Source organism: Mustela nigripes, chromosome 7 (assembly GCF_022355385.1).
Source record: "Mustela nigripes isolate SB6536 chromosome 7, MUSNIG.SB6536, whole genome shotgun sequence".
NCBI classification, from domain to species: domain Eukaryota; kingdom Metazoa; phylum Chordata; class Mammalia; order Carnivora; family Mustelidae; genus Mustela; species Mustela nigripes.
This window is the reverse complement of record NC_081563.1, coordinates 35,727,305-35,752,701: the sequence shown is the minus strand read 5'-3', so window position 1 is coordinate 35,752,701 and position 25,397 is coordinate 35,727,305. Positions and strand designations below refer to the sequence as shown.

The following is a 25,397-nucleotide window of genomic DNA, read 5'->3' as shown; positions in this document are numbered from 1 at the left end:
TATTTCCCCCACCCAACTGTAAATGACAGGGGCCGTATTTCTCTGATTCACATATGTATTGGCAGGTCCTGGCAGAGTGCCTAGCACACGGCGGGAACTCAGAAATTATTTCTCAAATGAATAAATGATTTTGTAATCCTTATTCTTCATACTGAAGTATGAGAAAACAGTATAATAATGGTTTTGTGTTAAGTAAAATTAATAATCATATATTTTTCTAAAGAGTGTTTATACATTTTCTGCTTTTTACAAAAATATTTGAATGGATCATCTTTATCACAGGGCACGCTGTTGGCCTAAAAGTTTTTAAGGTCTTTCTTAAAGCTACTTTAAGATCAGCTCTTATGTGCTTCTGTCTTTACTTTTTCTACCGTTGTTCTTACCAGTAAGGAAATCGCCATTGCCATACATGTCTTACAAAGCAAGTTCCTAGTAGGCAACTTGACATTTTGGATGCCTGTTTCCTAAATTTGTTGCATAACATTATATATTTTTGGCTTTGTATTTCATCCCTTTCTTTGTAAGAAAATAAAGGAAAAATTATTTTCTCAGGGAATCAGTTTCGAGCAAGTTACTTCTTACAGCCAGAGCTCACTCCTTCACAACTGGCCTTCAGGGATCTAATGTGGGATGCTAAAACAGGCACTGTGAGTATGGTTGCTATCGACAGAATTATACCTTTCCAGATTTGGTTATGGCTGCAATACAGATAACGTGTAAATTGATTAATGCATTCTAGAAAATAAAAAAAGTTTCTTTATTTTAATTTTTAATTATTCAGTGATCATTTAATTACTAAGACAACAAAACTGTTGCTCTCTTCTTCCATTTTACAAAAGAAGTAATAGGAGGTATGTCTCTTACTCATTCTTTGCATCTGTATAAAAGGGAATGATAATAATACCTCTAACATAGGGTTATTATGAGAATTACATTATATGTGTGGAGGGCTTAGAACAGTGTCTGGCCCATGATAACTTAATAAATGTTAGCCAATATCACTAGTAGTGATAATTTTTTTTAATTAAATGGAAATGAGAAAGTTGAAAGATTTTTATAATTATACTTTTTTGGGGGTAGCTTAGGGTAAAAGATTCCTGGTATCCTGAGTACTTGAAGTAAGAAATACTCTGGATATATAATTACACTCTCCTCCTTTTTAGCAGATACGAACCACATTAGAGTATATCACTCTCTTTCCTGTTTACCTTCTGCCTTTTCTCCCTTCCTCTCTCAGAGCCTCAAGGGAAGAATAAAAGGGGCCCAGTATGTTTAGGTTTTGTGGGGAGAGGTGGTGTAGAACTTTCCCCTCTCACCCTGAGCATTGCCTGGGGCCTTCTTAGTGTGAAGTATTTTTTATTGCAAGTCAGGAAAGACGTTGTGTTTGGTCTGCTTAGTGTACTAGTACTTGAATAATGGCATTCAATGTCATGAACTTGTACCCAGAGAGCTAAATATTCAGCTCTCATTTCTTAAATTGAAAATGTTGCAAACTGTTAGATATTGTCTTACCTTTTCCATGATATAAGGTCTTTGAATGAAAAGGCCAAGGATCATAAAGCAGAATTTTAAGAGTTGAAGATGTTTTTAAATAAGAAACCTGATTGCCAATTTATTCATTGACCTTCTGAACTATACTTGTGAAATAGAACTGAATAATCTTATCCAACGGTCAGTGCATTCTGTCAAAACATCTGTGTAAGAAGCCAAGGAACATTGTAGGTACATGCTTAGAATTAAAACAAGGAGGAGCCAGCTGGATAATACTGGGTGTCACTGGTTATTATGCTATGGTGACCTTCTACACTTACCCACATTGTATATGAACTCTAAGAATGAACCTGGAATGCACTGATTCCATAGTCACATCCTCCATTTTACCTGATTGTACTATTTTTTCATTATGATTTTTGTGTATTTACCCCCAAAATGCAAATATTTCAAATATAAAGGTTTATGGAAAATTTACCTAAGGTTTTTATTTTAAGTTGAACAGACTATTGGAACTTTTCATATGTATATTTAGGTATAATTTTTTTTTCTTTCATCCTTTTTTATTGTATGTACATTTTAAGTATTTATAAAAGATGTCTTGAAAATGAATTTGTCTTATAAACCATAAAATAAACCTTTTTTATAAATAATTTCGCTCTTAGATTAGGTCAAGACCAAGTCGTGTTTCATTCATTCTGACCCTCTGGAGCTGTAAAATGATTCCTCTTCCAGGAATGAGCATCCAGGTTCTCAGTAGACATGTACGCCTCTGTCTATTTGATGGTAATAAGGTGAGTTTACTGAGGAGTAAATCAGTTCACAGCAGTTGGAAAGATAATTTTCTTAAAGCCACATATTGAACATGTACTGCTTGGGGTATGTCTGTGTCTTTGTCTCCCTTCTCTTTCTCTTTCTCTCTCGCTGTATATATGTGTGTATACATATAAAATAATATGTGGTAGAATGAGGGTTCTGATGACATAGGCTTAATTCCTGGCTCTTTCCATTGCTAAGTGCATGATGTTCATATGTATCTATCACAGTTAACTCCTCTGAAGCCTTATAAAAAAGGTACTGATGTCGATCTTCTAGTATTATACATGGTTCAAGTCTCGAGTGTACAGAGTATTATGTTTTTGACAAATGTACATACCTGTATGTCCAACACCCAAATCAAGATATGGAGTGTTACCATTGCCTTACAGAGTTTCTTTGTGTCCTTTTCCATTTCACTCCTCCCCAATTCCTAAGAGAATATTTTTACCCCGAACCAAAGACTCTCAATGACTCTTTAAAAATTAATTGATTTGTTTATAAGATACAGCTTAAATACAGTGCTTAGCTGGAAATTTATAGCTTTAACTGAATAGACAAAAATAAGGATTTAAAATCAGTGATCTAAGCTACCAACTCAAGAGGCTGGAAAAGGAAGAGTGAGTTAAACCAGAAGAAAGTAGAATGGAGGAAATATTAGAGATAAGAGTAGAATTCAATGAAAAAAAAAAAAAACTAAGCTTAAATAAAACAAACCTAAATTAATATGCCAAAAAAGAGTAGAATTTAATGAAATAGAAAACAGGTGAATGAAAGAGAAAATTTTAAAAGGCAAAAGTTTATTTTTTGAAAAGATTACAAAATTGAAAAATGCTTATTAACACTGATAAAGAAATTTTAAAAAGAGAAAAAGAAAACAAATGATCATTATCTGACATGAAAATGGAGATCTCATCTCAGATCCACAGACATTAAAAGGATGATACAGGAAAAAAAAAAAGGATGATACAGGAATATCATAAACATCCTTATGCCAATAAATTGACAGTGCAGATAAATAGCTCAATGCCTTGAAAATCATAATTTACCAAAACTGACATAAGAAGAAATAGAAAAGTTGCAACCTCTGTTTAAAAAAATTGAAAATGTAATTAAAAATCTTCCAACAAAGAGAACTCTAGGCCCATATGGCTTCACTGGTGAATTTCTCTAAACATTTAAGGTAGAAATAATAGCAATAGTATATAAACTCTTCCAAAGAACAGATAAAGAGGAAATGCTTCCCAACTCATAAGGCCAAGAAAAACATGATACCAACACATAACAAGACATTATAAGAAAGCAAAATTATAAGACCAGTATCTCTCATGAATGTAGACACTAAAACCCTAAACAAAATATTAGCACATTGAATCTAGCAATATATAAAAAGGACACTGTATCATGACTAACTGGAGTTTATTTCAGGAATTCAGTTGTACATAATTGTGTAACCAACATTTAACACTTGAAAATAAATCATTGTAATTTGCCATATTAACAGAACTAAAGTAGAAAAGTTACGTGGTCATCTCAAAAGATATAGAAAAGGCATTTGACAAATTCCAATACCCATTCATAATTTTTTTTAAATTCTCAACAAAGTAGGAACAGAAGGGAACTTCCTCAAATTGGTAAAGGGCAATAAGAGAAAACTAAAGCTGACATCATCATACTTCCTGGTGAAATTTTGAATACTTTCCCCCTGAGATCAGGAACAAATCAAGGATGTCCAAGGGAAAAAAGACAACTCAGTTTTTTAAATTGGCAGAAGACTTGAGAACAGGCACTTAAACAAATATATCAAAAACCAAGAGACATAAAAAGATATGTATATAACATATAAGAAGTCCTCAAGGAAATGCAAGTTAAAATCACAGTGAGAGAGAGCCAACTAAATATGTATATGTAGAAAGATCCATTTCTATATATGTATAAGAAACCCACCTTAACTATAATAAATATAGGCAGGCTAAAAGGAGAAGGATGAAAAGGGTAGACAATTCAAAAAGATAGTAATATTCAGAAGAAGGACAATTAGCAGGAATAAAGAAACACATTACATGATAAAAGAGACAGTTCACCAAGAGGACATAATAATTCTAAATATGTATATACCTATAGAGCTTCAAAATACATGAAGTAAAACTTGATAAACTGAAAGGAGAAATAGGCAAAGCCATAGTTATAGTTGAAAACTTACCACTTCTCTCTCAGGAAACTGTGGAACAAGCAAACAGAAAATTAGTAAGTATATAGAAGAACTGAATTAACACCATCGACAAACTGGATCTAATAAACATTTGTATAGCAGTTCACCCCAAATAGTAAAGTACCCATTCTTTCAAGTGCTTGTGGAACATTTGCCAAGAGAGATGGCCCTAAACAAATGTAAAAGAATTGAAATCATACAATGAATCATCTTTGATTGTGTGGGATTGAATTAGAAATCAGTCACAGAAAGATAACTGAAAAAAATCCTTAAATGCTTGGAAATTAATGCATTAAAAGGAAGTTTCCAGGGAAATTAGAAAATAATGGAGCTGAACAAAAAGTGAAAACAAGTCACATAATTTGTGGAGTGTTGATAAAGCATTGTTTCGGTGGAAATTTACAACTGTAGTTACATTAGAAAAGAATTTTCATATTGATAGTCTAAGCTCCCTCCTGAGAAGATGATGCTTGGGTTGGGATCTAGGGATGAGTAGGCCTTAAGAAGGTGAAAGGAAAGGGGAGTGTGAACCTGGCCAAAGGAGCAGCACAGGCAAAGGCCTTAGTGGGAAACGACTTAGGGAAGGCCAGTGTGGCCGAGTGGAGAGAACAAGGGGAAGTGTAGGACGGAATGAAATGGGAGATGTCAGGAAGGAGCACAGTGTAAGACACTGTAAGCCCTGATGTGAGGGAGTTTTGTCTTTCTCCTAAAAACAGGGAAAGTCATTGGAGGAAGTGATATAGTTTTAGATTTATGCATTAGGAATATCTCTGGCTCTTCTTTGGAGATGAATTAGAGGGGGTCCAGAAGAGATATGAGTAGACAATTTAGGGGCTATGTCAAAGTGTGTTGGTCAAAAGGCAGCCATGTCATCTCCAAAAAAAACCCCAAATCTGGAGCCATTTGCCCCAGTTTAACTGTGGTTCCACCAGCCTGGTGTAAGACCCTGACCAGATTACTTGGCCTTGCTCTTTCCCCTTTGACATCTGGCACACATCTCTTGGGGCCGCTGTGAGGATGAAATGAGTTAATATAACCAGTAAAGCACTTAGAACATACATAGAACATGTCACGTGTGGATAGATGAGATATGAGGCTAGGAACTTAGACTAGGGAGGTAGAAATGGAGAGGAGAACTATGGCCGGGAGGATATTTAGACTGTAAAAATCACAATTTGGTAATGGCTTGGAAATGGTGAGTGAGGAAGAGTGGGGTGTCCACCATGACCCGCATCTGGGTGGATGGCCGTGACATTCAATGAGATAGGAACATCAGGAGCCCATCAGGTTTGGAGGAGTTTGGGTTTAGCTTTGCGTGTGCTGAGTATACTTCCTGCTCCCAGTGCCTTTCTTTTTTTCTGTACTTGTGCCATTATAGTGATCCCTCCCTCATTTCTACACGCCCTGTAAAAAGCCACTGCCACTAAGAAGCCAGTAGGTGTCATCAATGACCAAGAAAAGATGAATTGCCTTCTTTGCTCAGATCTGGTTTGATACTTTACTTTAGCTCTTCCTAGTCTCATTTATGAGAAACTAAAGATTGAAATTTTATTTAAGTAACAAATCAAAATAATAGAAGTGATTCATTTAAAAGTAATAGAAGTGAATTTATGTAACTAATTTATATCGGATTTCCAATGGACAAGTTTTAGAAGATATTTAATAGTTACATAAATACTCATTGCTATTTACTTAACAGGACTTCACTAGTTCCATTTAAAAAGCATTGTTATTAAAACGCTACATACACTGACAACCACATCACACAGTATTGTATTTACTTCAACAGTTAAGCATAATTTAGAACACTCAAGAGGGTATTTACTGTCACTTTTACTCCTTTCATTGTTCTTCCTTCCTTCCTGATGTTCAAAGATCATATCCTGTTTAGAGAATTTCCTTTAACCATTCTTTATGTCAGCTACAATTTCTCTTCGTTTTACTTTATCCAAGAATGTTTGTTTCCCTTTCATTCCTGAAGAATATTTTCACTAAATGTGGAATTCTGGCTTTTTTTTTTTTTAAGCACTTGAGAAATATTGTTCCACTTCCTTCTGTGGTTTCTGATGGGAAATCCACTGTCACTAGAATGGGTTTCCCTGTTGGTAAATCTAAGTGTTATTTCTCACTGCTTTTAAGAAATGTGTGTCTAGTTTTTGTACTTGTCCTTGGGCATGGATTTCTTGGGTTTATCCTGTTTAAGGTTTGCTCAGCTTCTTGAACTGTAGGATTGTGTCCTTTGCCAAACTTGGGGATATTTTAGCCATTATTTTCTTGAACACTTTCCTAGCTCCAGACTCTTTTCTAGGACTCTGATGACATGAGTGTGAGATCTGTTGTTATAATCTCACCAGTTCCTGAGGCTCTGTTTACTTTTTTCCATCGATTTTAACTTAGTTGTTCAGAATGCATAATTTCTATTTTCCTATCTTCAAGTTCACTGATTCTTTTCTCTCTTTTTTATTCAGCATTTGAGTCTGTCCAGCGAGTTGTGTGTTTGTGCACATGTGTGTTTTTAACTGTGGCTATTATATTTTTCAGTTCTAGAATTTCCACTAGGTTCTTCATTTTATCTTCTATTTCTTTGTTGAGATTTCCTTATTTCTTTCTTGACACTTCGTATTTCTTCAGTATTTTACATTTTTTCAGACATGTCTGTAGTTGCTTACTGAAGTATTTTTCAGTGTCTGCTTTAAAATGCTTGTCAGGTAATTCCAACATTTGTCTTTTCGCATTCAAGTTGAGATTTTCCTGATTAGTGGTATGATGATTGTTGTTTTTTTTTCTTCTTATTGGATCTTGGACATTGTGGGTGTTAGGAGTTTCTGGATCTTATTTTAATTTTCACTTTAGCACGCTTCTGACACCATGCTATCAAGGGAAGGTGGTGCCACCTCACTACTCTAAGTGAGAATGGAAGTCCAGGTTCCCCACTTGGCTTCTGTTCACACCCCTGGGCGGACAATGTGCTTCCTGACCTTGGAGCCCTAGTAGAAGTTCAGGCTCCTCACTAGGCCTCCATTGACAGCACTCACTTCAGGACCTATGATTCCTAGCCAGTCTGTTTTCATGTTTCCTTATTGGGCATTACATATAAAATAAAAATAAGGCTTGTAAATTTCATTATATCAAATTTTACATCAAAAAAGATTTTATTTATTTATTTGAGAGAGAATGAGAGAAAGAGCATGAGAAGGAGGAGGGTCAGAAGGAGAAGCAGACTCCCTGCCGAGCAGGGAGCCTGATGCGGGACTCAATCTCGGGACTCCAGGATCATGAACTGAGCCAAAGGCAGTCTCTTAACCAACTGAGCCACCCAGGTGCCCCTATCTACTTATTTTTAAAGCTTAGTTTTAACGATGCTATACTAAAATACTGTTACCTAAAATAAAAATTGTAGGGGCACTTGGCTGGCTCAGTTAGAAGAGTATGCAACTTTTGGGGCACCTGGATGTTTCAGTGGGTTAAATCTCTGCCCTTGACTTGGGTCATGATCTCAGGGTCAGACTCTGCTCAGCAGGGAGCCTGCTTCCCCCTCTCTCCCTGTCTGCCTATCCGCCTACTCGTGATATCTCTCTCTGTCAAATAAATAAATAAAATCTTAAAAAAGAAGGAGAAGAAGAAGAGCAGGCAACTTTTGGTCCTGGCATCATGAGTTCAAGCCTCATATTGGGTGTATAGATTACTTAAAATAAATGGATAAACTTAAATAAAATAAAATAAATATTTTATGTTTTCTCTTTCTTTGGAAGATGGCAATTTTAGCCATATCTTTGTGGAATTTGAACTCTTCAGTTTTTGCTTCTTTTGTATTTCATTGCTTTTTGTACATTGTAGGACAGACTTCTTACAGTAGCATTTTACAAGAGATAAGTCTCAGGAAGACTATAACGTATGCGGCTGGAGATCTTGAAGAAAACTGAGGCTGTATATCTGAGCTATTATCAGCATTATCTGTCCTTAGTTGCAGGGTGATGGGCTACCATAAAATGCTCTTCTGGGTCACATTTCTTAAAAGGTCATTTGTATCTGGAATTTCACTTCCTTTTCTGATAAACCTGTTCCAGATAGTAAATATTCCACTTACTATAATTTATTACTAGTGCCAAGATCTGAGTCTGAATTTATCACTTCTTTTGTTATTTTATAAATTAGTGCCACAATAGCTTTTTGTTACTCATTTTTAAAGTTCTGTATGTCCTTGATGTAAAAAGAAAACAGTCACAGAGTTGCACAAACTAAGAAGTGAAAGAACCCACTGGAGGCCCTCGGCTCTGCGCAGTATGGGGCCTGTTCAGTGTTAACTATTTGGGTTGTAAAAGTGGTGAACAGTTTGGGTTTTTTTCTTTTTAAATTTTTTCAAATTTTATTTATTTTAGATGGCAGTGGGGAGGGACAGAGGGAAATGGAGAAAAATCTTCAAGCAGACCATCCCACCCAAGCCTGGAACTCAGGGCTTGATTCCAGGACCCTATGATCATGACCTGACCCCAAATCAGAAATCAGATGCCTAACCTACCCAGTCGGCCAGGCACCCCTAGAAGCGAGGATGTTTTAGAGTGCTCTATACAACATCATCTCTAATAAGGAAATCTTGTTTCAGGTTCTGAGCAATATCCACACAGTCAGAGCCACATGGCTACCTAAAAAGCCCAAAACGTGGACCTTTTCTCCCCAGGTAAGGAATCTGCTAAGGGAATGGAATGAAACGTGAACATCTTTTACCTGTTAAGTGATAGGCAATTAATTACTAAAGCAAATCTGTCCATGTGTATCCCTGAAACAATATACTTATTTTAAGCACAGAATATATGGGGCCAGATTTGAATCTTTAGATTAATATTCCTTGAAGACTTCCATAAAAATTACTTTTGTTTCTGACTCATCAGAGTAATAATTCCTATGAATCATCTCATTCCGTGGATTTTGGGGTTCAATTCTAGGAAATGCCCCCTGATGAAAATGAAAACAGAGAGATAAATTTAGGAAGTGTTTTTCACAAATGAAATCAACCGTGCTAATGAAAGCTGGGATTTCTTCAGATAAAATCAAGGGTGACGCCCGGGGCTGGTACATTATATCCAGGCACTGTCAAGCCTGGAACAAAAAAAAAAGACTGGAATGAGGTTAGGTGACTTCAAACCTCAGAGTCTCTATGACATAGATGTATTTGAACATGAAGATTTGATATCTAGATGTTCTTTTATTGTCTCTGGTTTATTTTACTTTACTTTTTTCCTACCTCTAAAGTTTCATGACTTTAGTGTTCATTTCCCATAACTAATTCCCTTGGGGCACTGCACCCTAAAAACCCTCCATGAACCTTTCTCTTACTGCATCTGAAGATCTTCAAGCAGTAGGGATTCAAAGAGAGGGCACAGGGCATAGAGGAGGCCCAGCCACCCGGTGTGTGTGCTGCATGTGCCCATGCTTGCCTGTCATACATCTCCTGAAAGTCCAGTTTGATCTAAGCACCCTGCTGCTTGTATCTCGGCATAATGCCTCACAGTTCTGAAGGTGCATCTCTGTGTATTTGAAGCATTTAGGGTTGAATTTTCTAATTTTTTTCTGGATGTAAAAACAAACTGTTTGGAAGAATAAATATTAAGAAATTTTTCCTTTTTGAGGGAAATTAAGCATCTGTTAGGTGCAAGACATTCTTCCTAGGCACTGTGGGAACTTACATGTTGGTAGAGAAGAAACATATATGGCTATGATAACAATAACCTGTCTTTATGGAGCTGTGTCTATGTGCCAGGCATGGTGGTAGGGCCTCCTGGGCATGATGTATGATCTCATTTAATCCTTAGAATAGCCCTGTGGGGGTGGGGTGTGTCGATAACCACCACAAGGGCAAAATGTCATGGTTGCAGGGCTCCCAAGGGTTGTGAAAGCGCAGGGGAGGATGACCTTAATTCCAATCCTCAGGCTCAGGGAAGGTTTTGTAGAAGAGAAACCAGACTTTGAGGGCTGGGGAGAATTTTATAGGCAAGACAGAGGGGTGTGGTTGTCCAGAGAGAGGAAAAGGAATGAGCGAAAGAGAAAGGAAAGGAAAATTTGCAAGGCACACCTTGGAAAAGTTGAGCAAATGTGTGTATGAAGTCTTCAATTTTGGTTCTGTTTACAAAAAACAAGGATTAATATACATATCTTATTATATATGCAAACTATTTTTATAACATCTCTGCAGACTTAGGTACCGTACATGTTTCACACTAGCCTCTATTCTCACCAAAGAGTGAATGAAGATAAAGGTATTTCCCTCAACATAAAACTTAAAATTTTTTTTGAAGATTTTATTTATTTATTTATTTATTTATTTGACAGAGATCACAAGTAGGCAGAGAGGCAGGCAGAGAGTGAGCGAGGGGAATGCAGGCTCCCGGCTGAGCAGAGAGCCCGATGCGGGGCTAAATCCCAGGACCCTAAGATCATGACCTGAGCAGAAGGCAGAGGCTTAACCCACTGAGCCACCCAGGTGCCCAAAACTTAAATTTTTTTAACGTAAAATTATTGGTGTGGATAGGTCCCATCCATCTGCTCTCTGTTTCCTTTAAAAGGACCATTATTATGATGCAAAGTTATAAACTGTGCACAAATGAGTAGAGCTGAAACCTCCCTCCCATTTTAAATTTTTATTCGTAACTTCATTTTCTTTATTGTTCCAGGTTACTGGCATCTTGCCTTGCTTGCTTGATGGCGATTGTTTTATCAGATCCAATTCTTCATCTCCAGATCTTGGAATATTATTTGAACTTGGAATTTCTTATATTCGCAATGTATGTCAGTTGAAAGATAAAGCTTTCTAACGTATCAATGAAAGGGAAGTTTAAAAAAAAGTCTACATTTACAAGTAAAATAATTGAGGCTTTTGTGTGTAATAAAATTTTAATCTCTTGAGGAATGGGAATTATGGTTCTTAGTTTATATATAGTGCTGCTTTCTCAGTAGCACTTACAATAAAAGTATATTTATATGTATAGCTTGAGGGAACTTCAGTGCTTTTAAAGAATGAAGATTTGAAAAGGATGAGACTTTGCAGAAAGTGATGAGAGATGTTCAGTGGCATTCCCACAGTGTTTTACCTCTATCCTAGAGGGTCAGGGTATACTTAACCTTGTGACTGACAGCTCTAATTAAGGGACCTGTCAGAGTGGTAATTTTTATAAAGGGAGCACCAGAAAATTGGATTAACTCATGTCATATAAACAATTGAACCAGGAGGGTCTGTGATAGTTATTTTTATTTTATTAAGTCTTTTATTTTAATTCCAGTATAATTAACATACCATGTTGTATTAGTTTCAGGCGTACAATATAGTAATTGAGAGTTCTGTACGTTGTTCGGTGCTCGGCATAATAAATGTACTCTTAATCATCTTCACCTACTTGACGTGATAGTAATTAAATATCTCCACATTCTAAGAATACCTCACTAGGTGTAGTATATAGGCCTCAAGGTGACCCAGAAAACCAACTGCTATTATATTGATAGTATTACACTATCCTTTCATTTCTTTAAGGCAGATGCACCCATCCATGTTATGGGTGGGTAGGACAGGAGAGGGGAGCAGGGCCCGAAGCAAGTCCCCAGTGGCCTTTAGTAGGTAGAGATAAAGATCTGGTGGATGATTAAAAAATTAAAAATAATTTAATCTGTGCATTCCATCTCTCACTGAGACAAAGCTGCATAGTCCCATGTAGTACTGATGTGGTTTAGATCATTCCACAGAATGTTTATATCATTCAAGAAACAATAGCAGCAGTTGCCACATTGTCAGGTTTAAGGGATTTTCTTTCTTCCTTTTTTTTTTTTTTTTTGGATTTTATTTATTTATTGGGCAGACAGAGATCACAAGCAAGTAGAGAGGCAGGCAGAGAGAGAGGAGGAAGGAGGCTCTCCGCAGAGCAGAGAGCCCGATGTGGGGCTCGATCCCAGGACACTGGGACCACGACCCAAGCTGAAGGCAGAGGCTTTAACCCACTGAGCCACCCAGGTGCCCTGGGATTTTCAAAAGTAATTTGACAAGATAAGATTTTCACTTTATATACTACCTTTGCCATCTGGCCGGCAAGGAAAATGGGACCCACTGTGTTTTACTTTATTTTCTTGTGAAGAATTTTTTAGTCCTAGAAGTGAATGCTAATTTTGTTCCCTTTAAAAGACTTGGTATGTGCTTTTAAATTCGACTGGTTCACATAGTAAGTTTTGTGTGCCTGTTTATTTCCTAGTCAACCGGTGAAAGAGGAGAACTAAGTTGTGGCTGGGTGTTTCTTAAACTTTTTGATGCCAGTGGAATTCCTATTCCAGCAAAGTAAGTTGCCTATATATTCCTTCCAAATGAATAATTTTGTAGAAATTCATTATTTAGAATCTGGATATGTCGGGTTTGCAGAGTGTATAATGAGTTAGCATTTCAAAAACTTGGGGGAGAAGTTTTAATGTTCTTTGAGTGATATATGAGAACAGCATGAACAGGGTCATCTTAAAGAGGAAGAAATACCACTTACAGAATAGGCATTTTGAAAGATGTTTACCCAGGGGGCCCTAGGTAGTTCAATCATGTGAGCATCCATCCGACTTGGTTGTGGTTCAGGTCATGAACTCAGGGTGGTGAGACTGAGCCCTGCATCTGGCTTTGCTCTGAGCATGGAGCCTGCTTGGGATTCTCTCTCTTCCTCTCCCTCTCATTCTGTTCCTCTCCCACCCATGCTCACTCCCTCGCTCTCTTTTTCAAACAAACAAACAAAAAATCAAACAAATAATAAAAGTTGTTTACTCTCTGTTGGAAATGTTTTTAAGTAATTTTCTATGGTATTAGCACATTTCACAGTGCTGAAACAGAACCTGATTCTCTTCAAAGAGTGGGAAAGCTAAGTCCAGGGTCCCCAGGTCCTCCGTGACTCTACCTTTCTCCTATAGGTGATAAACTGAAATTGTAATGGCAGTCCCTGTAAATGAATTTAAAATTTAAGACCAAAAGGCAGACGGGTACCAAATATCTGTGTTATATACATAATGGTCAGATTTTTATCCCTCATATAAAATGGGTTCTCTAAAATGAGTAAGAAAAAGACAGTCCAAGTTTTTTTTTTTAATTTATTTTCAGCATAACAGTATTCATTGTTTTTGCACCACACCCAGTTCTCCATGTAATATGTACCCTCCTTAATACCCACCACAGTCCAAGTTTTTAAATGGGCATACACAAAAAATCTAAGTCTAAGATAATAAACAAGAAATGCACAGAGGAGATAGACATGGGCAGTCATCAGGATGGTAATTAAGATCCAAGGTTTGGAAGTATACCATTCAGGGCTTGCCTCTGGCTCTGTCTGTGTAACTGTAAGCCAGGTTCCAGATTTCTTGCCTGCAAGCGCCAATTTCCTCTTCAGAATGGGAGATTGTAAAAGTTCCTACCCCTAAGGGTTATTATGAGGATTGATTTAGACAATGTTCCCTGCCTTCTATAACTTCGGCTTACACCCCTCTTTAAGAGGGGTAAGAGGAATGGCCTCTTTACGAGGCATGGCCTCTTTACCACAGGGCAGAGGTGAAAGTTCAGACTCCACTTGTCCTGCTCCGACATCATCCCCGTGAGAGGGGGAGGGGCACGCCCTCCCAGAATGTAAAAGTCCAGACTGCTTGTGATTTAAATTTGTCTTGTTTTGTTTTGTTTTTAAGAATGTCTAGGGTTTTTAGCTCTAAATGGTGGGAGGGAAAAGGATGTCTACTCCATCTTTCCAAAAGGGAAGTCACAGCTATTTTTTGAAGTGAGGTAGAAGCCCATGTATTGATACAGAAACATTTCCAGTGTATATTATTATATGGAAAAAGCACGTTACAGAATAGTATGTGTACGGTGGCTCCACTTTTGTTCATGAAAAACTGTATTCGTGTGCATATGTGGGCAGGCTTGTGTAAGGTGTTCCCAGAGGTTGCCTCTGAGGAACAGAACTAGGGAGTAACACAGTAGGATTTAAGAGAGCTTTTATTTTCTACTTTCTATACTTAGGTAATATGCAACTTTGAAAGAAAATATGTCCGTTTTGAGATCTACTGTGTATATATATTTGTTTGCATTTGCATAGAAAAAGGTAGGGCAAGGGCCTTACCAGACTAGAGGGGATGTGGGGAAGGATGTTTTAGGGGGTTTTTTTGGTTTGGGTTTTTTCTTTTAAGGTTTTATTTATTTGTTTGAGAGAGCAAGAGCAGAGGAAGGGGCAGGGGAAAAGAGAAAAGCAGACTCACCACTCAGCACGGAGCCTGACTCCACTAGGCAGATCCCAGGACCCTGAGATCATGACCTGAGCCAAAGGCAGACGCTGAACTGCCTGAGCCACCCAGGCGCCCCTGTTTTGTTTTTTTACTTACCATTTCTATGCCATTTAAACATTTGAAAAATATATTTAAAATACATCATTAATACATTCATTAATGTAAGTCATTAAAATCAAAGCACTTTAATGGCATCAATTATTTTTTCTCACTTTAATGGGGAAAATGTATTTTCTACAGTTAAAAGTTAAAAGAAAAAAAACTTTATTTAGAGGAATCAAGAACTTTCATTCTCACTTACCAATGAGACAAATAAATGTCTGGGCATGTTATCTGTGCTAAAAAAATATTTCACTACTGATTTCATTGTTTCAAAATGAAAACATGTGATTTTTGCTATTCTTTCATAGAACATATGAACTCTTCTTGAATGGTGGCACCCCTTATGAAAAAGGTGTTGAAGTGGACCCTTCCATATCCAGAAGAGGTACAACTATTAGGCATTGCTTTCTCTCCTTTCCTGAAAAAGTACACAGACTATGCATCAGCGAAGTATATTCTAATAAGTATAACATTCTTTATTGAATTCACATTTTTAAAAAATAAGTCATTTGACAGTAAAATCCTAATTATTTTGATCTAAGTGCTTCTTTTCTTAGTAGCATATACAAGACTCTAATGTAGGAAATTGGTAAACTTGAGGACTGTTGATTAATGCTTCTCTTTGAACACTGGGCTGATACTTGCAACTGGCACAGAATTAATGACATAGACTAATTCTGAGGTTGCCTGTTGCTGGGTTAAAAGACATAGACATTTCAAATTGTGGTATACATGCCAAGTTACCTTCCATAAATATTGAGCATCTTTTAATACATTCATTGGCCAGGCACTGTGCTAGATAATGGGAAAATGGAGAGTGAGACAGATACGATCCTTGCCTTGCAGAGCTCAGCTCCTGACAGATTTTGGACTCTCCTTGTTTCATGACTTAGAACACATAGCATTGTTGCTGCCCTGGTGATGCCAGGCCTACCTTCTTGAACAGGAAAGGGTTGGGACCTGGGAAGCAGTTGGATCTACCTGGAGTTGGGCATGCTTTAAAAAAAAAAAAAAAATTAGGATTTTATTTATTTATTTGACAGAGACAGTGAGAGAGGGGATACAAGCAGGGGGAGTGGGAAAGGGAGAAGCAGGCTTCCCGCTGAGTAGGGAGCCCAATGCAGGGCTTGATCCCAGGACCCTGGGATCATGACCTGAACGCAAGGCAGACGCTTAATGACTGAGCTACCCAAGCGCCCCTGTGGGCATGCTTTTTAAACTTCCTTTTTCCCTTTATAAAACCTGGCAACAATGCTGCCAGTGCATCTGGTGTAGTGGTAGCTCCAGGGGCCTGTCACATATCCTTAGGGAGGCTGGGAGGCTTTAATGCCATGCCTTATCTTGTTATCAGCTCAATCAGGGTATGTGAGGGACTCCTCCTTTTCATACGATTATGATTTTTTTTACCCCAAATCTTTGTTTTATTGTAAAAAGTATGTTGTTTTATTATACTCACTGTCTCAAGCACTTCAAGTTTTGAGATTTATTTTTAATTTTTCTTTTAAGCACATGGGAGTGTTTTCCATCAGATGATGACAATGAGAAGGCAGCCTCAACTCCTAGTAAAACTGAGATCTTTGAACAGAAGATCAAGAGACTTGCTGAGGTTGGTACCCACTCACCTGGCCAGTAAACTTGAGTTCCTTTAGCATTTATAAACCATCTCTGCCTTTGGCTTCTCCTCCTTCATGGTCAACTTTTTTTGGTTAGTTTTTTCCTCTTTAATTCATCTGCCAAGGATCAGAAGAGAAATGGAATGGTAGGAAAATTCAAATCAGCTTACTCTTTTGTTTAACTAGTTAGCTCAAGTGATACATTTGGTCAGAAATAGTAGAGAAACTTGGCTAATTTGAGCTTGACAACCATGATCCTATTGTCAGGGAAATTTTTTTTTTTTTAAATATCAGGTTAGTTGAGGTATATTCTACATACAATAAAACTTACTTTTTAGGTTTACAGTTCTCTGAGTCTTGATCAATGTGTATAGTCATGTAACTACCACCACAACCAAGATGGAGAACATTCCCTTCACTCTAAACAGCTGTCTCCTTTGTGGTCAACTCCCCAGGCGCAGCCTCAGGCAGCCACTCACCTCTCTTCTTTCCCATCCGTTTGGTTTTTGCTTTTCAGTTCTCACTTTTTCGTTTCAGAGGTAGAATTTAGTGATTTATCAGCTGCATAGAACTATGCTCGTCCCAGGGCTCATCACATCATGTGCCCTCTTTAATGCCTGTCCCCCAGTTATCCCCCATCCCCCTTCCCACCTTCCTTCCAGCAACCCTCGGTTTGTTTCCTGTAGTTTAGTCTCTCATGGTTGTCTCCCTCTCTGATTCTCTGATTTTGTCTTATTTTTTTTCCCCTCCCTTCCCCTATAATCCTCTGTTTTGTTTCCTAAATTCCACGTATGAGTGAAATCGTACGATAATTGATAACACTGATTATCTGATTGATAACACCCCCTAGTTCTTTTCATGTTGTTGCAGATGGTAAGATTTCATTTTCTGATGGCAGAGCAATATCCATTGTATATACATACATACCACATCATTTTTTTCTTTCTTTTGTTATAATTTAATTTTTTTTCAGTGTTCTGAGGTTCATTGTTTATGTACCGCACCCAGACACACTACATCTTCTTTATCCATCATCTGTCAATGAACATCTGGGCTCTTTCCCTAGTTTGGCTATTGTGGACATTGCTGCTATAAACATCAGCGTGCAAGTGCCCCTTTCAATCAGAGATAAATACCCAGTAGTATAATTCCTGGGTCATAGGAGAGCTCTGTTTTTAACTTTTGAGGACCCTCCATACTGTTTCCCATAGTGGCTGGACAGTTTTCATTGCCACCAACAATGCAAAAGGATTCCCCTTTCTCCACATCCTTACCAACATCTGCCGTTTCCTGACTTGGTAACTTTAGACATTTTGACCTGTGTGAGGTGGTTTCTCATTGTGGTTTTGATTTGTATTTCCCTGATGCTAAGTGATACTGAACATTTTTTCATGTGTCTATTGGCCATTTGTATTCCAAGCAGTTTTGCCTTTTCCAGAATGTCAGTATGTAGCCTACTGAGTCTGCCTGCCTTCACCCAGCATACTGCTGCGCTGGAGGGTCATCTGTGCCATTGCATATAGCAGAAGTTGTTCTTCGTTGTTCTAAATAGTGTTTCATTTGATGGATAGACCATGATGCCTGTGTGCATTCACTAAGTGATAGACATCTGGGTTGTTTCTGAGTTTGGGCATTTATGTGTAAAGCCACTCCACAAATATTTACATATGAGTTTTTTGTGTGTGGCCATCTGACTTTATTTCACAGAGATGTAAATACCTGGGAGCAGGATTGCTGGGTCATCTCGTGTCCTTCTAATTTTATAAGAAACTTCCAAACTGTTTTTCAAAGTGGTTACAGCATTTTACACTCCTAGCAGTAATGTATGAAAGTTCCAATTAATCATATTCTTGGTATTATCTATTTTTTTTCTATTATGGCAATTTTAGTAAGTGAGCAATGGTATCTCGTGGTGGTTTTAATTTGCATTTTCTTTAGGGGGCTTTTTAAAATTTATTTTACTTTTTTTTTTTTTTTTTTTTTTTTTTTTTTTTAAAGATTTTATTTATTTATTTGACAGAGAGAAATTACAAGTACACTGAGAGGCAGGCAGAGAGAGAGAGAAGGAAGCAGGCTCCCTGCTGAGCAGAGAGCCCGATGTGGGACTCGATCCCAGGACTCTGAGATCATGACCTGAGCCGAAGGCAGCGGCTTAACCCACTGAGCCACCCAGGCGCCCAAAATTTATTTTACTTTTTAATCAGTTTTCTCTTATTGATTTATAAAGCTCTTTTTAGATTTTTGTTTTAATGCCAGTGTAATTAACATACAGTGCTACATCCATCTCTGATGTACAATATAGTCATTTAACACTTCCATACATTCCATACGTCATGATAAATGTACTCTTAATCACCTTCACCTATTGCAAGGAACTTTTTTTTTTTTTAAAGATTTTATTTATTTATTTGACAGAGAGAGATCACAAGTAGGCGGAGAGAGAGGAAGGGAAGCAGGCTCCCCGCTGAGCAGAGAGCCCATTGCAGGGCTCAATCCCAGGACCCTGGGATCATGACCTGAGCCGAAGGCAGAGGCTTTAACCCACTGAGCCACCCAGGCGCCCCATATTGCAAGGATCTTTTACACTAGTAGGTTCCCAGATCTATCACCTTCCAACTCAGTAGCCTCTTGAACAAGTTATTTAACTATCTTTCTCAGGATCCCAATGTCTCCATCTTTAAATGGGCATAATAATATCAACTCCATGAAGCTATAATGAGGTTCAATGAAAAGAAAGTATATAAAACACCTAGATTGTTTTTATAGGATATGGCACAGAGTAAAACACAGTAAGTGTTAACTGTAATTATTTACTATTATTATCATATGTATAGATTAATGCAAATATAATTCCAGGTCCATGGTACAGTTATGTCATAAAATTGGTTTAAATGAAGATGGGCTCTATAGCTGGTAAGATCAGGAGGGATTTGAAACAGGCTTTGAAGGATGGGAGAGATGTGCACATGTGAAGATAGGAAGCCATGGAGAAAAGGAACCGAAGTATAGAGGGCATATGGTGGACAAGAAGGGTGGAAGGGAAGAGCAGGGCCTGGGAGCAGAAACTGATGAAGTTGACCTGTCCCGCCATGACCTGCTTCTTGCTTGCTGATTACCAAGAAACAGAGTAATAGATGAAAACATGACATAGCCTCCTGAATTGTTGCTTTCTCATTCTGGATCATTCTCCTAGTTTCCATATTCCTTGTTCTTATATATGATACTGAAATGTGTTTTATAATTCTAGTATTGACAATTAAATCTTTCAATAACCATTAATAATGTGTTCATGGATATTATTCATTCTCTTGACTGTCCTTCCCCTCACCCCCGGATGTTTATAGCACTTGCAAATTCCCTTTTTTGGCCAGTGTTTCCTTGGAAAATTGTTATTTTTCAAGATTTAAAAAAAAGAAGCACAGTAGCAGTCTTTGTAAAAGAAAAGCCAAAATCCTGTTTGACTTCATTCTTCCTGCTTCTGCAGCCTCCCACTCCTCATCTCATTGGTAAGCTTCCAAGAGTCCCCAAGTACTCCCAAGTGTGTCTTTCAAGCACAGATCTTAATAGTGTTGCTTTGCCCCCAAATACTGGTTCCAAGACACTTTTACAATCGAGAGATCAGATTTGTCTGGGCTATACACAGGTCAGGTAGGCAGGCCCTTGCTTCCAAAGCAGTGAATGTTCTATATGCTGATTCTTTTTTTTTTTTTTTTTTTTTTTTTTAATTTGACAGAGATCACAAGTAAGCAGAGAGGCAGGCTGAGAGGGGGAAGCAGGCTCCCTGCTGAGCAGAGAGCCAGATGCGGGGCTCGATCCCAGGACCCTGGGATCATGATCTGAGCTGAAGGCAGAGGCTTTAAACCACTGAGCCACCCAGGTGCCCCTGTATGCTGGTTCTCAGAGAGGGGTCCCGAGTCCTTGCCCTCCAAACCCCAGGAACCAAGGTGCTTGTTTGATCACAGTACATACTAGGTACCCGAAAAATGTTTGCTGAAGAATTTCTAAGTGGAAATCTTCCTGCTAGGTAATTGTGTACTTCTTAGGACCTCTGCTCTGCCTCCTGCTGTCCCTAACATCCCTGTACCTTGTCTTGGTGTGTGCTCTTTTCTCCTCCCACAGTCCAGCGGGGGACCTGAGCATTGCCACTCTACTTCGCGTGATCCAGAAATGTGTATGCCTGGCTTGGGGCTACTCTCTGGTGCTGCCTAGGCTGGGGCTGGCTCTCACGGAGACCAGGCCATGGGCACAGAGAATCCAGAGGCCCACGCCTCCCTGCAGAGCCCAGGTGCTGTGATGTGGGGGCTGTGCTGTGGGTCCAGAGTGAGAGACTGGACACCAGCGTGGGTGTTTTTGGGCATCTCTGCCCTGAGCCTGCACACCCTGGAGGTGATCCATCTCAGCCCCCTCCCCACCCCTGACTGCCACCTTCAAGTGGCTGGGAGAGGAAGGCACATAATGGTACCAGCAGCCCTCCTCCTCTCCTTCAAAAGTACATCCCACCTCTCTCCCCATCCTCCTTTGCTCAAGAACTTCACCTTTGTTTGGCCAGATTCCTCTGCTTCAAGGAGAAAGAACAGAGGCTTTTAACATTATGCCAAGCGACATACAACAATGCGTGCCTACACAAGGGTGGGAAGCCCAGTGAGAGTTTGCCCTCCCGCCCATTTTTCCCCCATGCCCTTGCTAGCTGGCTTATACTAACCTCTCACCAGCCAGCAGTCTTGCTGGCATACCATTGCTGTGCATACCATTGGATATCCAGAGACCCTCAAAAATGCAAATTAACCCACGTAGACTTGTCTCCTTTCCAAAGAAATAGCACCAGAATCCTGCCCGTGGGACTGCTTTCGTGGAGACAGTTGTAATCATGGTGACCCTCTCAGCATGAGAGCAAAGAGGGAGCAAAGAGATCCTTCAGTTTCCCCAAGACGTGCCATTCTGATTTTGGAGGCATTTTTCAATGGGGTTTTTTTACCCTGATGTGATTTGGCCAAAGGCATGCTTTTAAGCCCCAGATGAGGAAAAGCGCTCAATTTCGACCCAGATTCCCAGTGCATGCGTTCAGAATTCCAAAAAATACCAGTCTGTAGAACTAGGCTGTATGCATATGTATAAATTCACCATAAACCTGTTTGTTTGCCTTTGCCTTTTATGATGTCTCCCATTTTTTTTCCTCTTTCACTTCCATTGTATTGTTTCTAAAAATAAATGAGGTAATCCTGTTACTAGCCTGGGGCCCGTGATTACATTCACTGCACTTGCACCATCAGAGTTTGCTGGTGTATTTGTGAGATCAGTAAGAAGCACATTTTTACTTCTTCAACTGAGCCAAACTCAGGAGCCCAGAACTTTCTGGCCATCTTAGATTTGGGAAATTCAGAGGATGTCCCTAAAAAAAAAAAAAAAAAAAACTAATAAAGTGCAGCAGTCCTGCCTCATGTCGAAGGAAGGGAGCGCCCAGGCTGGGGGAGGAACGAAGGCCTCTACCGCAAGCTGGCAACGATGGCAGCCAGACCGAGCAGGCGGGTCTGTGAGAGGAGAGGGAAAAATGGAAGGAAGGTTACACCCCTTCCTCTAGCAAAATCACTGGCTATATCTTACAAAATCACCATGAGCCATGGTTTGGGCATGCATCTGAAACACTGCCCAAAATGGCCATAGACCAGAGGACAGGATGTGCAACAAACCTTAAGAATCACAGCTGAGCCCTCAGCAGGCATGTGGTGGCCTCAGGGGAGCCTAACTAATTCTCCACGGCCAGTCTTTGAAATCCAGGTCAGACACAAGACCAGCAGCAGAGCAGCAGAGCAGCAGTGGAAAACAATGATTTCTCACTTTGGGTGCCACATGCCCTATATGAATGGCAGAGGAGCTGTCTGGCATTTTTTAGATGTTTCTAGAAGTGCAGGGATTAAGAAGAGGTCAAGGATACTTATAAAACTCTGTGAAACTACACCTGGGGATCCCATTGCTCTCGCATCACCACGGGGATTACGTTCACTCTGTTCTCTTCCAACCTCTTTGAGGGCAGGAAGCCTGACCATTGCCTCTGCGACCAATGCTCCCTTCTAAAATACTTATTGTGGGGACACCTGGGTGGCTCCGTCGGTTAAATGGCTGCCTTCGGCTCAGGTCATGATCCCAGGGTCCTGGCATCAAGTCCCACATCCGGCTCCTTGCTCAGTCAGCAGAGAGTCTGCTTCTCTTTCTCCCTCTGCCTGCCACTCTGCCTGCTTGTGTTCTCTCTCTCTCTCTCTCTGTCAAAAAAAAAAAAGGTCTTTAAAAATAAATAATAAAATACTTATTCTGGAAATTAAAATAAAGGATTAATTTATAAAAGTTAAAAGTCTCTTTTTTAACTTTTGTTGGATTTCTTATTCTGAAGATACTTCCTCCTTGATTAAGCACATGGTTTGCAAAAGGTTTTCAAGATTTCCTTTGCGGTCATTCTTCATGCTTAATGACAGAGTTCATGTATTTCCAAAAATAATTCTTAGAAAATGTATATTTAGAATGATTCAAGACATTTTCTTGAGTATCTTCTAACTTTAGATCTTGTGCTCAGTGAATTCACAGGAGGCATTTAGCATGTGTCATGTGTCAGGATTTTTAAACACTCACTTGTCATGTTTTCAGATTATTATTTCTGAAATAATATTGAAATTTTGGCTCTATTTTATAAAAAATATTTTCTTCTTTTTGATGCTGTTGTGTATGGAACTGGTTGTAATTTTCACATTCTTTATTAGTGTATAGAAACATGACTAATTTTTGTATGCTAATTCTATGTCCTTCAGCTTTGCTAAATTTGTTTATTTGAACAGGGTTTTTGGAATCTTTAGAGTTTTCCTTATATAAGACCATGTTGTCTGTGAACAGAGATAAGTTTACTTCTTCCTTTCTAATTTGGATGCGTTTTGTTCCTTTTTCTGCCTGGGACTCTGGCTAGGACTTCTAGTACTACGTTGAATAAAAGTAGTGAAAGCAGGCATCCTTGTGTTATTTCTGATCTTAAAGAAAAAGCTAATGGCTTTTTACCATTGAATATGATATTAGCTGTGGGATTTTCATATATGGCCTTAATTATGTAGAGGTAGTTTTCTTCTATTCCTAAGATCTTTGAGTGTTTTTATTATGAAAAGGTATTGAATTTTGTAAAATTCTTTTTCAGTATCAGTTGAGAAGATTGTGTGGGTTTTTTCCTTCATTCTGTTAATGTCGTGTATCACACTGATTTGATTTTTTAATGTTGAACTGTCCTTGCTTTCCGGGAATAGATTCCACTTGTTCATGGTGTGTATAAACCAGTGAAGCCATCTGGTCATGGGGTTTTTTTCACTTGGAGGTCTTTGATTATTGATTCAATCTCCTTACTAGTTATAAATTTATTCAGATTTTCTATTTATTCCTGATTCAGCAATGGTAGGTTTTGTGTTTCTAGGAATTTGTCCATTTCATCTAGATTATCCAACTTGTGGATATGCAATTGCTCTTAGTACTATGTTACAATCCTTTTTTTTTTTTTTTTAACAATCCTTTTTTATTTTTGGAAAATCAGTAGTAACATCTCTTCATTTCTGATTTTATAACTTGAATCTTCTCTCTTTTTTTCTTAGTCCTCTAGCTAAAGGTATCAATTTTGTTGATCTTTGCAAAGAGCCAACTCTTGATTTCACTGATATTCTCTGTTGTTTTGTTCATCTCTGCTCTAATCTTTATTGTTTCTTTCCTTTTGCTACATTTAGGCTTCATTTGTTTTTTCTCTGTCCTACTTCCGTAAGGTTTAAAGTTAGGTGGTTGATTTGAGATCTTTCTTAATAAAGAAGAGTGTAAGCATTTATAGCTATAAACTTTCCTCTTAGCACTGCTTTCACTTCATCCCATAAGTTTTGGTATGTTATGTTTTCATTTTATTTGTCTCAAGATTTTTTTTAATTTTCCTTGTGAGTTCCTCTTTGTGCCATTGATTGCTCGAGAGTATGATGTTTAATCTCCACATATTTGTGAATTTTCTAGTTTTCCCTCAGCTATTGATTTCTAATTTCATTCCATTGGGATCAGAAAAGATACTTTTGTATGAGTTCAGTCTTTTAAATTATTAAGACTGGTGTTGTAGCCTAACATATGTAAGCTAACATATGTAGCCTAACAGCCTAACATGAAGACTGGTATCATGTAGCCTGTCCTGGAGAATGTTCCATGCACACTTGAGAAAAATGTGTATTGTGCTATTACTGAGCATTCTGTGTATGTCTTAGTTACAGTTGGTCTACAGTGTTGTCTTCTGTTTTTTTATTGATCTTTTGTTTGGTGGTTCTTTATTGAAAGTGGTGTAATAGAGTCTCCTACTATGATTGTTGGTGTCTGCTTCATATATTTAGGATCTCTAATATTTGCTGCAATTGTTATAATTTTTATATCTTTTTGGTGCACCAACCCTTTTATCATCATATAATATCCTTCATCTCTTTTAAAGTTTTTTTAACTTATAGGTCTGTTTTGTCTGATATTATTATAGCCACCCTTGCTCTCTTATTTGCATGGAGTGTCTTTGTCTATCCTTTCATTTTCAACCTATGAGTGTTCATAGATCTAAAGTGAGCTTCTTGTAGATAAAATATAGTTAGATCCTGTTTTTCTGTTCATTCTGCCTATCTGTGTCTTTCGATTAGGGAGTTTAATTCATTTATGTTTAAAGTAATCACTGATAGGGAACAACTTGGTATTGTTATTTTGTTATTTGTTTTTTGTACATATTCTGGGGGACTTCTGGTGGGCTGTGCCTCAGTTTTTCCCTTAATGCCTTCCTTTGTGTTTGATACATTTTTTGTAGTGACACATTTTTTTTTATTTTTAAAGATTTTATTTATTTATTTGACAGAGAT

At 38.3% G+C, this 25,397-nt stretch overlaps 1 protein-coding gene across 2 annotated transcripts in view; it reads left to right on the top strand.

The window, feature by feature from the left end:
- NPHP1 (nephrocystin 1) overlaps window positions 1-25,397 on the top strand; it is a 54,971-nt gene that overhangs the window by 19,034 nt on the left and 10,540 nt on the right. For both annotated transcript variants that reach the window (XM_059405571.1, XM_059405570.1), the window contains exons 10-16: window positions 553-647; window positions 2,157-2,285; window positions 9,123-9,197; window positions 11,188-11,298; window positions 12,751-12,833; window positions 15,208-15,284; window positions 16,406-16,505. In XM_059405571.1, the coding sequence (XP_059261554.1) occupies window positions 553-647; window positions 2,157-2,285; window positions 9,123-9,197; window positions 11,188-11,298; window positions 12,751-12,833; window positions 15,208-15,284; window positions 16,406-16,505 (670 nt within the window). The remainder of the gene's footprint in view (window positions 1-552; window positions 648-2,156; window positions 2,286-9,122; window positions 9,198-11,187; window positions 11,299-12,750; window positions 12,834-15,207; window positions 15,285-16,405; window positions 16,506-25,397) is intronic.